Source organism: Silene latifolia, chromosome 10 (assembly GCF_048544455.1).
Source record: "Silene latifolia isolate original U9 population chromosome 10, ASM4854445v1, whole genome shotgun sequence".
In the NCBI taxonomy this organism is placed as follows: domain Eukaryota; kingdom Viridiplantae; phylum Streptophyta; class Magnoliopsida; order Caryophyllales; family Caryophyllaceae; genus Silene; species Silene latifolia.
The window spans coordinates 5,639,504-5,654,886 of NC_133535.1; the positions used below are offsets into that span (position 1 = coordinate 5,639,504).

Consider the following 15,383-nt stretch of genomic DNA (forward strand, 5'->3'; position numbering starts at 1 on the left):
GAGTTGGATGAAGAAATTTCACCTGCCATCCATCCATCACCCGATTTTATTACTTTTTATTTAATGTTTTTTTTTTACATATAACACAATATTAAGATATAAAATATTCAAATTTTCATATTTTTATACTCTTAATATAGATATTTTGTGAACCTACTCACTAGAAAGTTAAACTAAAATAATAATCTAACTTTATTTTTGTAGTGAATAAAAAATCATCATTTTTTTTTTAATTTGAAACATATAAATACACAACACCCGTTTATCACCCGATCCACCCGTTTCATCTATGGATGATGGATGGATGGATGATGGATGATATGTTTCACGGATGACGGACGGGTTGGATGAGATTTTAAAAGGACGGATGAATGACGGATGAGACTTTACCCGACCCGAACCCGATCCATTGACATCCCCGGTCTGAAGCAAGACCAAATGGAGTTGAAAAGCCTACTAGATGTCTAGAAGTCCAATAGTATCCGGTTGAAAATTAAAGAGAGGCGCGATTCACCAAAATATTCAAAATTATTTCTTCACTTCACTCAAAACTTCCCGAGTTGAGCTCCGTAACTCAGTAATGGCGAAACGATTCTGAACTCGCCAGAGTTTTCATTCTCCTTTCAGAGATGCAACCAAAGATATACATCGATGGACGGGGAGGATAACCTTCCGGGACCACCAGTTACTTCCAAAATCAATATCAGCCGTCCGATTAACTTCAAATCTTCTTCTTCTTCATCTTCGTCTTCGTCTTCATCGTCATCGTTAGAATCGGATTTTCTCCGTAATATTCAAGCAGCCTTTAAAAGACATCGTTCAATTGGTATATTTTCTCACTCAATTTAATTGAAAATTAGGGTTAGTTAAAAGTTGAAAATTAGGGTTTCTTTCACAGTTCAATTATGGTGAAATTTTGTTACTGTATCTTTTTACTTGTTAATTGTTAATGTTGAATTAATTTTGTAGCTACTGAATTATGCCTGATACTTGATGTTTGAAATTGGGGGTTTAGATGAATTGCGTAAAATTGATGATTGAAAGTTGTAGCAAAACGATGATTAGGGTGAATTATTGTGAAATGCGCGATTCTTCTGTGATATGTTTTTCCCATTGATTGTATGCAAATGAATAGGTAGAGTACAATTGACGAATTCGCCGTAATTAAGTGTAAAATTTGCATAATTCAGTGACGAAATGTGCGATTATTTATCCGAGGAAAAGTTGGATTGATGTGTGGCACTGAATAGGTATAATGCAATCAACAAAATGGCTGCCAAGACGTAACGTGGCGCCACAAAGCGAGACATCTAAAAGCTCAAGCTTAGGGTGTTCGAGTTTAACAATAGCAACTAAGACAGGTGAGAGGGATACTGTGACTGGTGTTGAAGCTCAGGAAGATTCCTCAGTCACACCGCCTTCAGGCTGTGGTACTTTGACTAACACTTTCGATGAGAAGTATAATCCATTCGGAGGGGGAGCAAAGGAAGATAAACCAGCAGCTAGGGTAGAAGATGATGGCTTGAATGTTTCATCTCGTGTTAAGTTAGAACATGATCACGTGGTGGAGGGTTCAAAAAAGGTCCATTTTTCGTCAAGCATCAATGTGGCTTCCCAGGGTAAGATACACTTCTCTTTATGTGCTCGATTCTAGGACTGAGCTAGGGCCTTGGGGTTCCCTCAGATGGTTTATTTGTGCTGTATGTCTTGCTGAATTGAAGAGTTGGTGTTATTGTAGAGTGATTTTGTGGGTGCATATTGTATTTTTAGTACGTTTCTTTAGTCGGACTTGGGGGATACAAGTGGTGGACATGGATACATTTAAGATATCGGACTTAACACGACTCAACTTTTTAGGCATGACTACATGAGGACCCTGTCCTCTAATGGGAGCGAGTGATGAGCATACTTCAAAACAAAAATTATATTCATACGCTCTTATACTCGTATATATGAAATATTTAGCACTTCTGAAGTGAAGGAGAGAGATTTATGACAACAAGGAAATATCATACCAAATGCTTTCCATCTCTCTTCCCCAACCCCTATCATACAAGACTCCAATTTTGGTTAGAAGAGTCTTATTCGGTAGGATTGGGTTCAGATTCCATACCCAGTTCCAGTGTCATGTCAGACACAGATACAACCCTAAAAGTGAGGAATCGAAGTAACATAGCTGCTGTTTATATTGGCGTTTGTAAATATAAATTTTGCGTCCTTGTTTGAGTCAGTTTAGATTTTGTTTTGTTTTGTTGCTTGTTTGTCATGTGCTGTGTTACCCTGACTCTCCGACACGTGTCGAGTGTCGGATATGGCTATTTTGTGAGAATTTTTCAGTTTTTTTGCTCTAAAATAAAGTGTCGAAGTGTCTTGTCGGTGTCGGACAGGTAGGTGTCGGACACTCGACACGGCAGTTGAGTGAAGTGTCGGAGTAACATACTCATGTGCATCCGCAAGGAGTTAATTATGGTCTTCAAGATGTGTTAATGTTGAGAATTACATTCTTTTCCAATGATACCTAAGCTCTAGTGAGCATTATGAAGTGTGGGGAATGTACCTTTCCTTTTCTTCAATCATGCTGCCAATGCAGGCGCAGATGATCGAATGGCTTCAGGAATGGACAACTTATCTTGTCTCTTGGATTCACTTAAATTGACAGAAATGGAATGGGAAGCTAACAATCAAGTACAGCCGTTGCACGCCGCTAATAATGAACAGAAACTACTGAATCTTCCAAGCACTGAACCAAATGGTGTTTCAAGGGCAGGTGGAGCGTCTTCGTCAGTAGCGCCAAATATGCCAGCCCCTCAGAACCAGCTTCACCACTTGAGAAATTTTCTGCAGAATGATGGGAACTACCCCATGACACAATCTTCCATTGTGGGATCATCTTGTGCCACCACAACGTCTGTTCATGTGTCATCAGCACCAATCCTCAATTCAAGGACTCGACCTTCATGCCCTCAACTAGATAGTATGGCCGTGGGGTCCTTAAGCGATGCTAATGTCACAGCTCATAATGCCACGGGAGTTGAAGGTGGGGCCATTGCTGATAGGGCAGTTAGTGGCACACATGCTTCCAGCTCTGCAAGCAATTCCCCAATGAACACTAAGGAAGTACAACAAAATAGTTTGCGAGTTCAAAGCCAACCACCAAATAATCCACCTCAATCCCACAGTCAGTCTGTAAAAGAGGATGGGTGTCAAATCGACACTTCAAATATCCCGCCACCATGTTCTTCTGCAGAGAATCAGTCATCGAATGCAAAGCAAGAACCGGTTAAATCAGAGAAACGTGAAAAGGCACCATCTCGGAAGAGGGGTTATGATCCTGACTTGTTCTTCAAGGTGAACGGAAAACTTTATCAGAGACTTGGCAAGATAGGTAGTGGTGGAAGCAGTGAGGTTCACAAAGTCATTTCATCTGACTGTACAATATATGCTTTGAAAAAAATCAAGCTTAAAGGCCGTGATTATGCAACAGCTTTTGGGTTTTGTCAAGAAATCTTGTATTTGAAAAAGTTAAAGGGGAAGAATAATATCATACAACTGATTGACTATGAGGTAATTGCTTTATAATATACACATTTATTCGTTGTCAAAGGCAGATTGGGTTTCTTCCCACAACATTGAAATATTATTGTACTTTTTCTTATTCATGTTTTGCGTGTTCACATCCCTGACGGTTGAGCCATCTGCATAAACTGATACCATCATTCTTGTGTATATGATATTTTTTTTCAGCTTTATGATAGATGTACGATAATTTAGAACCTGTTTCACTACCTCAATCATACACTATAGATACCAAAGCTTATATGTTCCTGCTGCTGACACCTCCTGAAACAAAAATTTAACAGTATCATTCAGTATGAATCTTCCAAGTTAATGAATGCAAGCATTCTCTCTAGGATGAAACACATTAAATTAAACTGCTACTTGCTGTTCTTGCTTTCCTCTGTTTCCTGTTTACACGTTTTATGACCTATGTTACTTCGACACTTCATATGAGTTCACGTACCCGTGTCCGACACTCGATCCTTGGACATTGGTATGACACTCGGACACTTTATTTTAGACCAAAAACTTCACAATTATTCATAAAATACTCGTGTCCGACACTTGGATACGCACCCGTGTCCGACACTTCGAGCCAAGTCAGAGTAACATAGTTTATGACTTAGGTACAGTATCATGTTCTTGTACTCCTATGTCTGTACGCTTTCACCTCCCTTGGATTTGTGAAGTCATCTTTATCAATTTTGTATGTTAGGTTACAGACAAAGCTTTACTTCAAGAGGTTATGAATGGCTCCATCAATAACAAGGACAGCAAAGTCAAAGACGATGGGTTTATTTACATGGTCCTTGAGTATGGCGAAATTGATCTGGCTCACATGCTTGCACAAAAATGGAAGGAAATTGAAGGCTCCAGCACTAGGATAGATGAAAATTGGCTTCGTTTTTATTGGCAGGTTTGTGGTCTACTCTAAATTTCATGAAAACTAGATAGTTCGTACTGACTTTGACTTGGTCGACTTAATGATCTTTAGTAGTGGTAGTTTACTAGTTTGTGCTGAAGATACTTTCTTGTTATGTGAGAACTGAGAAGTGCATACTGACTGTCTTGACGGCAGTCCGTCAGTTTCACTTAGACAATCATATTTTGTGGAATTGGTCTGTACTCTGTAGTCTATAGCTTGAAATTTTAATTTATATGCATTTATTTGATACTTTGTCAAATAAATTGACATGCTTACTATTTCAATGTTGGTTAGCAGCAAATACTTCAAGCTGTGAATACAATTCATGAGGAGCGTATAGTGCATTCTGATCTGAAGCCGGCTAATTTCCTCCTTGTAAAGGGTTCATTAAAGCTCATAGATTTTGGAATTGCTAAGGCTATAATGAGTGACACTACCAACATTCAACGAGATTCTCAGGTTCTTTTTTCCCTCTAATTTTGTTATGGTATGAACTAACCCTTACTCCGCAATTCGCGGGAGCCATTGAGGCACTGGGGTAATGTTGTTGTTGTTGTATGAACTAACCCTACCCAAACCCGAAAAGAACAATCCTTAGTACACTTAAAACGAATTGACCAGAACCAAACAACCGATTAGATGATTCAAAATGACTACTCCCTTTGACAATAAGGTTCACAGTTTCCTTTCCAGACCCTCACAATAAGGTTCACACTCTTCTTTAGTCCTTTTGTGGTGTTTATTTCTGGTTCATGCGATGCGCCCTCACATTTTTCTCAGCCTGCATTTTCCTCCATACATTCTCTCCCTCAAATCTTATACCCACGGGAGTGTGAAGTTGTGAACCTTATAGGGAGACGGGGGGGAGTAATTTGAAACAAAAACCGTAATAGTCACTCCACACAATGACCCAATCTATAAATACTACCCCGAAACCGACCTCTGGCCAGGCTGCACGTACCAGATGCTCCTTCTGATTCTTTGAATTGACCCATTTTCAAAATTTGCGAGCGTGATTTTGAACGAATGGGGTAAGCTCCAAAGAATCTGAGGGAGTATAACCCAATAACAGCTTTTCCGTCAATATGACCCAAACCTGTAACGGCTTGACCTGAATCTGTCCTAGATGACCTGTTTGCCTATGTTGCGAAACTGAAATCTGATATATGCAGTTGTCTGTTTTATAATGCAGGTGGGTACGCTAAGCTATATGTCCCCGGAGGCATTCATGTGCAATGAAAGCGATTCCAACGGTAACATCATAAAGTGTGGTCGACCATCTGATATCTGGTCTCTTGGCTGCATTCTATATCAGATGGTGTATGGCCGAACACCCTTTTCCGAATACAGAACATTCTGGGCGAAATTCAAAGTAATTACAGACCCTACCCATGAAATTACCTTCAGTCCAGTTTCCAACCCGTGGCTTCTGGATCTTATGAAAAAGTGTCTTACTTGGGACCGAAGTAAGAGATGGAGGATTCCTCAGCTTATTGGACACCCCTTTCTCGTTCCTCCTGTGCCACATCAGCTATCACCACCACAATGTCAAAATAGTAATTCTATTCAGTTGATCGCTGAATCTTGTACAGGTAATGAGAAAGCCTCGGGTTTATGTTCAGAGCTCCAACGGCTACTTGTAGATACGACGTCAGTGTCTCGAGATCAACAAGTCAGGGTACTATCAGAAATTTCAAACATTTGTCTTCAACTTCGCGATCAAATCACTTAAGCCTGTAAGTTATTGAGTTCGGAATTTAGGAGTCGTTTGGTTGACATTTGAAAAACACGGGAATTTGAAAATCCCGTGATTTGCAAAAACATGGGTTGTTTGGTTGCCATATTTTTTGCAAAATGGAGGAATTAGTTGTCGAAGTTCCCATGGAATTTGATTCCTCCACGAGCAACCAAACACTTTTGCCAAATTCTCCTGAATTGGATGTAGAAACTAAATTCCTATGAAATGTTACGGTGTATTTTGTGTATAATCTTATGATGTGTTTATTTCTCAGTTTTACTAGAATGGCTGAATCCCCTTTGTGTTATACCGGCCTCATGTCTCCTCCTAAACAATTCTGAAAATTTTAGATACAAATTTCAATATTTTAAGTATGCGCACTATGTCACGGGTGAGAATCGAACCTCTAAACTTCATGGATGAGTCATGAGTAAGAGAGCTCTTACCACTTGAGCTAACTCTTGTTCTCAGTTACTATCCTACTACGGCTTTAAAAGGCAACTATACAATATTATAACCCGACTCGTCTTTACTCGGACTTCGATTTTGTACGCTTTACATCGGACTTCGATTTTGTACGCTTTACATCAAGCCGAGTACAAATCGAAATAGAGCTTATAATGCCAATCTTATATTAGGGTAGGTTTTGTTATCTACCCAAAAAAGAATAATATAAATTCACTAATAAATTCTCTAAACTCATTGCTTTCCTAATTCAGATTAAATTACTTTCTTATAATCACAAACTTACAACAATTTTATAGTATACACCTCTTTTTCTCTACAAATTTCCGCATCAAAATTATTCACAAAAAAGTTTATGCAACCTTTAGTTACTTCTTTACCAATGAAAACTGTTGTATGCTTAAAACCCTCAACGACCTGTTCGAAACGAGGCAGACCTCGGAAATCATACCTTATTGGGCGCGACAAGTTATCTAGTTTTATACCCAAGAGAAAACGGTCCAAAGTTCTCAAGATCGTTCCCAAATCTCTCAAAAACCAAGAAAGTAAAAATCGTATCATACTTCCAAGAAATATCGAAGAAAAAGACGTCAAAGACGAAATATCGACTGAATCAACTTTGTCAGGTCAAGAATCAGTAGACGAATCGCTTTCTTGGTTATGTCAATTTACCATACCTGGTGCAATCCCGGATATAGATTGTTTAGACTCGGATTCTGATATTCTTGTAAACTTTTTTGATGATTTACCTCCGTTTTAAATTTTCTTGTATAACTTTACCTTTTTGTATGATTTAAGTAATTACTTTCATGTCTAAATTGATGGATTTCAAACATTGTGTTGATTGGTTATGCATCAAGAAAACATTAAAATCAAGATTAATGCAACCCTTGTTTTCTTTTTACCCTAATATGAACATGATTTTCTTGTGATTTGGATCCGTTTTACACCACGACACTAATTTTAATAGAAAGTACAATATAGGAATCAGATGAAATTATGTCTTTCCAAATAAACCACACAAGGGGTCTAATAAAGAAGAAAATCACCATAGTTTTTTACTCCGCATTGCGTAATCCATGCACCTTTAGAGTAATATCCTATCGATTTTTACCCGCAACATAATGCGCTTATTTGAAAAAAAAAAAAAAAAAAAAAGAGTAATATCCTATGAAAAAAAACATCCAAGATTATTAAGAAAGAATGTTTCGACACTTTCCGCAACAAATGCATATTATTGAAGATTTGTAATCTCAATGAACACGGAAATTTAGGGTAAGGAACGCGAATATTCTAAAGTTTCGGGTAAAAATTTAATATGACACTAAACAAGAGGTCGACTTTGTTTCCCGGAAATTGCAACAATGTTAAAACTCGGATGAAAACATTGATGCTTGGAAAATTGCGAAAATACAGGGAAATCACACTTTTCATTTTCTAGGGAAACCAGATCGTCTACGCATACAATAATATGAGTATAAGGTTTTAACTTCAACGATATATCAGGAGTATAAAGTACGAACTTGAGTTCAGAAAGGCGAGACCCTTGTGGCGAAGACTGCAATCAGTCGTCACTAATGGGTTGAAGTTTGAAACGGGCTTCAGCTCGAGCTTCATCAAGTTTGGCTAGCAGCTCTTTCATAAAAGGGGTGCTTGTACCATGAGTCACTCTTAGTGTATCCAGCGCCTTTGTCAATGATCTAACAGAATTCTCAGTCTCACCGAGTAACCTGGAAGGTCGACTTGGGTGTTAATTTCAAATCAGTCATTTCGTTTTGCAGAATGGGTCGTAAATTTGGGTCGGCTTTGGATCAAATCAAAACATGAATAAATTATTGATCAGGTCAATCTCAGCCTCTCAGGTCAATCTAAAGGACGATTCATGTCAGCCGACCCCAAATCATTTTGGGATTAAGGCTTTGATGTTGTTGTCAATCTCGGGGTTTGGGCATTCAAGGGTTATCCAGGTTTGGTCATTTGGGTCATCCGGGTTCTGCAAGTCATTCCAGGTCTGACAAAGTTTGGGTCAATTATGCTTAAGGTGATTTTGGGTCAAGTCAATTTCGGGCATATTGCGGCTCTGATAATGTCTCATAATGGAAATGTTCTCTCTAAACTTTCAGGAAAAAAATACTTTACCATTCGAGTTTACCGCAAGTGTAGTATTGCAATCCAAGCATCGGATGACAGCCAAGGTAAACCTCTGTCAGTGATGTGCCAGAAATCATCAAATCAGCTTATAATAAGAGAACAAAACATTCTAAAATAGAATATAAAACAAGAAAATAACCGGGTAAATAGTCTTACTTTCATATATCGGGATGGTCAACCTGCAATAAAATAGAGCCTCCTTCCAATTTTTCAGCTCCATAAATATCTACAGATAAATACATGCAGGAAATCAGATCCTCTCTTTGATGGTTAGTTACATCAGTGTAAAAGTTTCACACTACAAATTTTGACAGCGGGATTTCCCGGTATTTTATGCTGAGCAAAGTAATTAGATTAACAGGCTTTCAAAGATAAACCTTCAAAAGACTGTCACGTGTGCGCATTAGATTAAGAGAGAATGGATGGCATAATTTCTGTTGTAGTTCTTCAACCATCTTGAACAGTGTCCTGGCTTCTTCGTTATCTGAATTTCGTCAAGACCAAACAATGTACAACCAGATGACTATTAACGAATAGAATACCATATGGCGTAATAAGGTACTCATTATTTTGGGATAAGATAAGATTACGAAATAGACATTAGGAAGGACTATTACTAGGACTTATGTAAGAGATACGGACGTAGATGATATTATTTGGTTTCCCAGTTCAGAGAAATGCAGGAATCTAAAGTATACTAAAAATATTGTATACTCCCTCCGTCCCGGTCATTTGTTGTCCTATTCCATTTTGGGTATCTCAGTCAATTGTTGTCCTTTCTATTTTAGGAATACATTTGATGAGCAATTTGATCATTCACACTCAATTTAGTCCACTTGTCATTTAATAAATGGCTCTCTCCTCTTTCCTTGGTCTTTGTGCCAAAACCAAAGGACAACAATCGACCGGGACGGAGGAAGTACAAACAAGAGCTGCTAATGCTGCGTTCCAGAAAACATCAAAGGATACTTCCTGCAGTTAGTGAAGTTGAAGCCTTCTCCGACAAGGTCTTCACTTCAGTTGCAATCTGCTTAATATCTTCTAGTTTCCTAACACGGCCACATTGTTGGCATGTGAATGACATTTTATCTGAGGATAGAAAGAAAAAATAATAAATAGCCATGTATGTAAATCATGTTTAAGAATATCCGAAGAGAATATCAGAATATGTACCTGAGTCTTGAAGCAGAAAACCCAAGCAACTAGCATCATCACATCTATAACCCTCCAAAACAGCACTTTCTTGGATATCATCGTATTGCCCCTTATCAGACATAAAAATATCAAGTAAATGAAAACGACATGCTTTAATAACACAAATGACTAAATGAGCGTGATCGATGTGAAGCATAACAAACTTTTTAAAATTTACCACTTACCAGTTTCATGCAGCGGGGACACGAGCATGTAAAAAGGTACTGTTCCTTTAAAACTTTTTGCCGCGTCATGGTGCTTCCAGCAGTTTCTATGTAGCTGATTAGGACCTTCAACAGATCAACGGCATAAGAAAAGAGATTATGGTAAAAGAAAAGTAAAAAGTGCACACATGCATGCTGCACCAACTAACTGTACTAAGCTCATGGCATTGCGTCAAGGTTTGAGAATTCATCCTAGAATCTGTCAACGCGTCTGGATCTCAGTGGTCATGATGTAAATGCGACCCGTCTCACTTCAAAATGCAGTCGTGATGCAGTGTCTCGAGTCGCGACCAATATTATAAACCATGACTAAGATACTTATGTATTTCTGAAACAGCTCTACTATATTGTGCACTTGGGGTTGTTTGGTTGCCTTCCAAATTCATGTGAATTGGACGTTCCTAGGAATTGATAAAATGGAGTCTTGTTTAGTTTTCCAATTCATGGGAAGTAGAAGTCCCCCTTGCTGAATTATACGCCATCACAAAGCTTAGAAATGGCCAGGATAACATAAGGTGATTTTCTGTAGATTCCGTGCTACTCTAACCTATATTAATCGAGTATGTAAGAGCGAAAACGAAGAACACGGGTAAATTATATTTAGTACCTCAGTACCTTTAGGAATATGTTGCACAGCACGAACCACAGAAACCCTTTCTTCAAACACCAGTACCGAATTAGGCAAGCAGCTGAAAGCCATAGCCAATTAGCACCCAAATTTCCAGCAATTGGTATGAGCAACAAGATTTTGAAAGTAAAATGAAAAAAAAAAAAAAAAAAAAAAAAAAAAAAAAAAAAAAACAGGCACCTGTGATTAATGATAGAGACTACAGGATATAACCCTGTACCCAACGGTCTAAGTTCTGAGTCACAAATACTGTGAGCATTGCATGCGAGCTGCAACAAGTAACAACTTAGTTAGCTGAATATAACCAACTTTACTAGCCTGATCACATAATCTGTCTTGAAAACCTGTGACCCTTCAGCCTTTAGGACATCATGAAATTTCGCTCCATTGAGAGTTTTGCAACACATTTTCAAAAGATCGTGATATTAATCATATGCGACTCACTACTGCTGATTGACTAGGAAAAATGTCTAAGCACAAACAATTTCAGCGATAGACATTAGGGTTTATGTGATGTCTGAGAATCAAAATCATGCTTATTCTCACATTTAGATTGATACGAGCTAGAAAGTTTCGAGAGTCAGCAGAAAACCTTTGAAAAATTCTCTGCAACTTCCTTCAGGTTCAGCCCTGGCCAGCGAAGTATATCATTAACAAGAGTGGCCATCTGTGCATATAATAACAGCTGCTTCTCTTCAATCTCAGACATATCTATAAGGGCATGTAGTTAAGAACACAGATGAGTTAAAGGCAGAACATCATTGTCATTTATCATTACCCAGAGCCTCCAAAGAGGCTACTGGACCAAGCGGGGGTAAGCTCTGATGTAAGTAGTATTTCACCTGTATAAAAAAATAGATCATCTTCAATTAACTCGAAAGAGTAAAAATAAGACGACCGTCTACTACTTTATGAAAATAATTATTAGACTGGTGGTCAAATAAGAACAAGCTGATGAAATAAAGGCTGAAATATGAACCTATTCACTTAATACTAGTTTCGACTACGCCATATTCGCAAAGCACAAAAAAGAACTTATAGCAACTTAGGTAAAAGGATACGAGATACCAAGGCCTCCACTAGACTGTAATTGTCGGTCACAGTAGCTGGTATAACCTGACAAAATCACTCATCACTTAGCCATCAGATTATAAACCTATCCAAAACAAGAGCAGTAGTGGCTGGTTATAAGATACTTTTCAGCCAGGACATTAACAAAGTCCAGAACGATTATATGACCATATATGAAACAATCATTGCCTTGCTGGTGAAGTATCGACAAAAAATGATGCTCTTCAGAGACGAATATATAGAAACAAGCAGGAAAGTAGGAAACTTCACCTTTTCATTCTGCAACTTCCTTTTCAAATAAAGTTTCGCCATCAAGCGGATTGAAGGTGTGAGGTACTTTAGCTTTCCCTTTTCAATGTTCGAGAGTGCCTGGCATTCAACACGGTGCAATTTCCAATCTTTTTTCTGACAGAAGAAACAATAGCACCATAAATTATCCAGCAAGGCAAATCTCAAAGCACATAGGACTACAGGATTGAAAGTCACTTTATCTTGTGTCTCTGACATTTGTAAATATACTACTTACGTCATAGATGGGAAAAACAAGTGATGATTTCTGAGGGAGATTTCCCACTATCAGAGGACAAATATATCTAAAATGGGAACTTGTAAATTACGAGTACTAATCTACTATCAAAAACAAAGTAAACACAATTTGATATACTCCTAGCAACGTAGTTCAACCGAAAAATGATGTCTGTCTCACCACTGACTAGTAACAATGATCATCAAGAAGTGAGAACACATTTGGGGAAGCGACAAAAATACATCTTTTCTTCCGGAAACATGTAAAAGGCATCCTAATGACGGTTGCCCACACATACACACGCCAAGTTCTCTTAAAGATTTCGTCATTATTCTATCAGACTAATCTTAATAAACAACATTCCCCTACTGTGTCATGGACACTCCCAAAATAATGAGATAAGGGGGTCGGATATACGCAACCTTTTTGTTTTGCGTATAATAACACACAGAATCTATTTTTAGGTGACCCATGATGAAAATAGAGTCGAGAATCACAATAAATAACTGCCACAAGTATTTCACAATAATGAAAAAAGGCGGAGATAGTTTAGAGTGCCATTTTCCTAGATTTCAACAGACCCATCTTAAACATTTCAAAGAATGATATTGGCAGAAACTAAACAATGAAATACCTGGCAAGAACTCCCACAATACCAAACAGCATGACAAGCGGAGCATTTCTTCAGATTACTAGACGCAAAACACACATCACATCTCGACACACTTGAGGAATTGTTTGGCACAGACACATAAGGCTCTTGCCTTATAATCACCTCGCCTGCAGCGTAAATGCTGCAATATCAGAAACTTCCACCAGGTAAAACAATTGCAATGAAGGTCCACAGCACCACATTATTACCCATTTTCACTCATTCGTATAAATATACAATCGATAATCACCCTTCCAATAAATCATGTTTCATGTTTTCAACCGAATCAAATTCCATAGTCTGTCAAACAAATTAATACTCCGTCCATCCCAAAATAATCTTCTTACTTTCCATTTTAAGTCCTAAAAACCATTGCTTTCCGAATAAAATATGCTCCATTTATCTCAACTTTTCATTACCCAAGTATATACTCCCTTTGTCTCAATACAAAAGAGGCAAACAAATGAGTGGGACGGATGGAGTATATTGATTTCCGCGCATTTTACAACCAAGAAGATTATTTTGGGTTGCGGAGTAATTAATTTCAATCACAAATACTCAATATGACATACAACGACCTCATATTATGTTATACACCTCATTTAACGATCACAATATTAACTTACCCAGTCGTATCATACAACGGTCTTTATGTCAACCTAAGTAGTAAGTGTAAGTAATAGATACTCCCTCTGTCCCCGTCATTTGTTGTCCTATTCCATTTTGAGTATCTCGGTCAATTGTTGTCATTTACTACAACAACAACATTACCACAGTGCCTCAATAGCTCCCGCAAATTGCGGGGTAGGGGGTCGGATGTACACAGCCTTACCCTTGTGTTAGCAACACAAAGAGGCTGTTTCCGAATGACCGAAGATGAAATTGTTGTCCTTTCTATTTTAAAAATGAACTTGATAAACAATTTTATCATTCACACTCAATTTATTCCACTTGTCATTTAGTAATTCGCTCCTTGCTCTTTCCTTGGTCTTTGTGCCAAAACCAAAGGACAACAATTGACTATTCCACTTGTCATTTAGTAATTCGCTCCTTCCTCTTTCCTTGGTCTTTGTGACAAAACCAAAGGACAACAATTGACTAGGATCGGAGGGAGTAGAAAACAAGATATGCAAATTTTTCTAACTCAATAGAGTATATAATATATTGGGTCATTCGGAAAAGTCTCTTTGTATTGCAAATTTTTCTAACTCAATACAGTATATAATATTATATTGGGTCATTCGGAAACCGTCTCTTTGTATTGCTAACACAAGGGTAAGACTCCGGCCCCCCTTATCCACAATTTGCGGGAGCCATTAAGACACTGGGGCAAGGTTGTTGTTACTTGTAATACAGTATATAATCTTAATTAGTGTCATACAAAAATTGAAACACACCTTAAAATAAAATTAACTGCACAGTAAAAAAAGAGAAGAGTAAAATTAACCTGGGTAAAAGTCTTTGGTGGTGAATAAACAACGGCCTTTGTCGGGTAAATGAGAGACGGTAAGACCGTATTCCATTAGAGCTGTTTGTAGCTTCGAATCCTCCATGCTTTTCCTCTGCCTAAACTCTCTAGAATGAATAAAGGTGAAGACTTTGGTCAATTCAATTGTTGGGTCGTTTTAGCCGAATAAAAATATAGTAACATATTGGGCTGTGAAGTGTGGGTTCACAATTTTAGTTAGGTCCTGCTATACGTCGTCGACAATTTACTAATTATCGTCGACAATTAATGTAAATTTCCAAGTTTGTCCTCCATAACATAACTCCATTTCCGTCTCACTAAAATGCAAGTTCCGTCTCACTAAAACACAAGTCAATTTCCGTCTCTCACTAAAATCTTTCAAACAAAAAAAAGACGGTTTTTCAAAAAAAAAAAACAAAAAGCGGGATTTGTAATTAACAACATGAACGAGAACTTAGCGATTATCGATTACCGCACCAAAAAATTAATCTAAACCAGAAAATGATTTTTTTTTAAAAAAAAAAAAAAAAAAAAAATCCGGACGAACCAGACCAAGGTCCGGACAAAGAAAATTTTCGTCCAGACAAAAATATTTTTCGTCCAGACCCAGGTCCAGACGGAAAATATTTTCGTCCAGACCCAGGTCCAGACGAAAAATATTTTCGTCCGGAATTTTTTTTTTTTTTTTTTTAAAAAAAAAAATTAAAAATTTTTTAAATTTTTTTTTTTTTTCCGGACGAAAATATTTTTGTCTGGACCATGGTCTGGACGAAAAATTTCTTT

At 37.8% G+C, this 15,383-nt stretch overlaps 2 protein-coding genes across 5 annotated transcripts; one reads left to right on the forward strand and one right to left on the reverse strand.

Moving 5' to 3' along the window:
• Positions 1-479: 479 nt before the first annotated feature.
• LOC141604856 (serine/threonine-protein kinase MPS1) lies at positions 480-6,468 on the forward strand. Of its 4 annotated transcripts, none has more exons than XM_074423402.1 (6): positions 480-826; positions 1,251-1,619; positions 2,591-3,564; positions 4,274-4,474; positions 4,781-4,942; positions 5,676-6,468. In XM_074423402.1, the coding sequence occupies exons 1-6, from the start codon at positions 652-654 to the stop codon at positions 6,213-6,215; spliced, it is 2,421 nt and encodes an 806-aa protein (XP_074279503.1). In that variant the 5' UTR covers positions 480-651; the 3' UTR covers positions 6,216-6,468. The 4 variants fall into 4 exon arrangements, with proteins under 4 accessions (XP_074279503.1, XP_074279505.1, XP_074279504.1 ...); XM_074423404.1 differs by having other exon boundaries at positions 2,660-3,564; XM_074423403.1 differs by having other exon boundaries at positions 496-826; positions 2,660-3,564; positions 4,778-4,942.
• A 1,583-nt stretch (positions 6,469-8,051) lies between these two features.
• On the reverse strand, positions 8,052-14,743 carry LOC141604860 (histone-lysine N-methyltransferase ASHR1). Its single transcript, XM_074423407.1, has 14 exons — positions 14,580-14,743; positions 13,115-13,260; positions 12,225-12,359; positions 11,945-11,999; positions 11,476-11,594; positions 11,064-11,152; positions 10,863-10,944; positions 10,217-10,321; positions 10,011-10,101; positions 9,807-9,926; positions 9,215-9,321; positions 8,994-9,063; positions 8,826-8,889; positions 8,052-8,416 (listed from the first exon to the last, which is right to left on the reverse strand). Exons 1-14 carry the CDS (start codon positions 14,683-14,685, stop codon positions 8,251-8,253), a joined length of 1,455 nt encoding a protein of 484 aa, XP_074279508.1. The 5' UTR covers positions 14,686-14,743; the 3' UTR covers positions 8,052-8,250.
• Between the last annotated feature and the right edge of the window lie 640 nt (positions 14,744-15,383).

Bases quoted from the DNA above. Each gene is read 5' to 3' on its own strand.
- LOC141604856 (XM_074423401.1), top strand. From the start codon at position 652: ATGGACGGGGAGGATAACCTTCCGGGACCACCAGTTACTTCCAAAATC. The intron at 827-1,250 runs GTATATTTTCTC...GGCACTGAATAG, and splicing joins TAAAAGACATCGTTCAATTG to GTATAATGCAATCAACAAAA. The intron at 1,620-2,590 runs GTAAGATACACT...CTGCCAATGCAG, and splicing joins CATCAATGTGGCTTCCCAGG to GCGCAGATGATCGAATGGCT.
- LOC141604860 (XM_074423407.1), bottom strand. From the start codon at position 14,685: ATGGAGGATTCGAAGCTACAAACAGCTCTAATGGAATACGGTCTTACC. The intron at 10,945-11,063 runs GTGCCTGTTTTT...TATGGCTTTCAG, and splicing joins GTCTCTATCATTAATCACAG to CTGCTTGCCTAATTCGGTAC. The intron at 10,322-10,862 runs GTACTAAATATA...GATCTGTTGAAG, and splicing joins ATATTCCTAAAGGTACTGAG to GTCCTAATCAGCTACATAGA.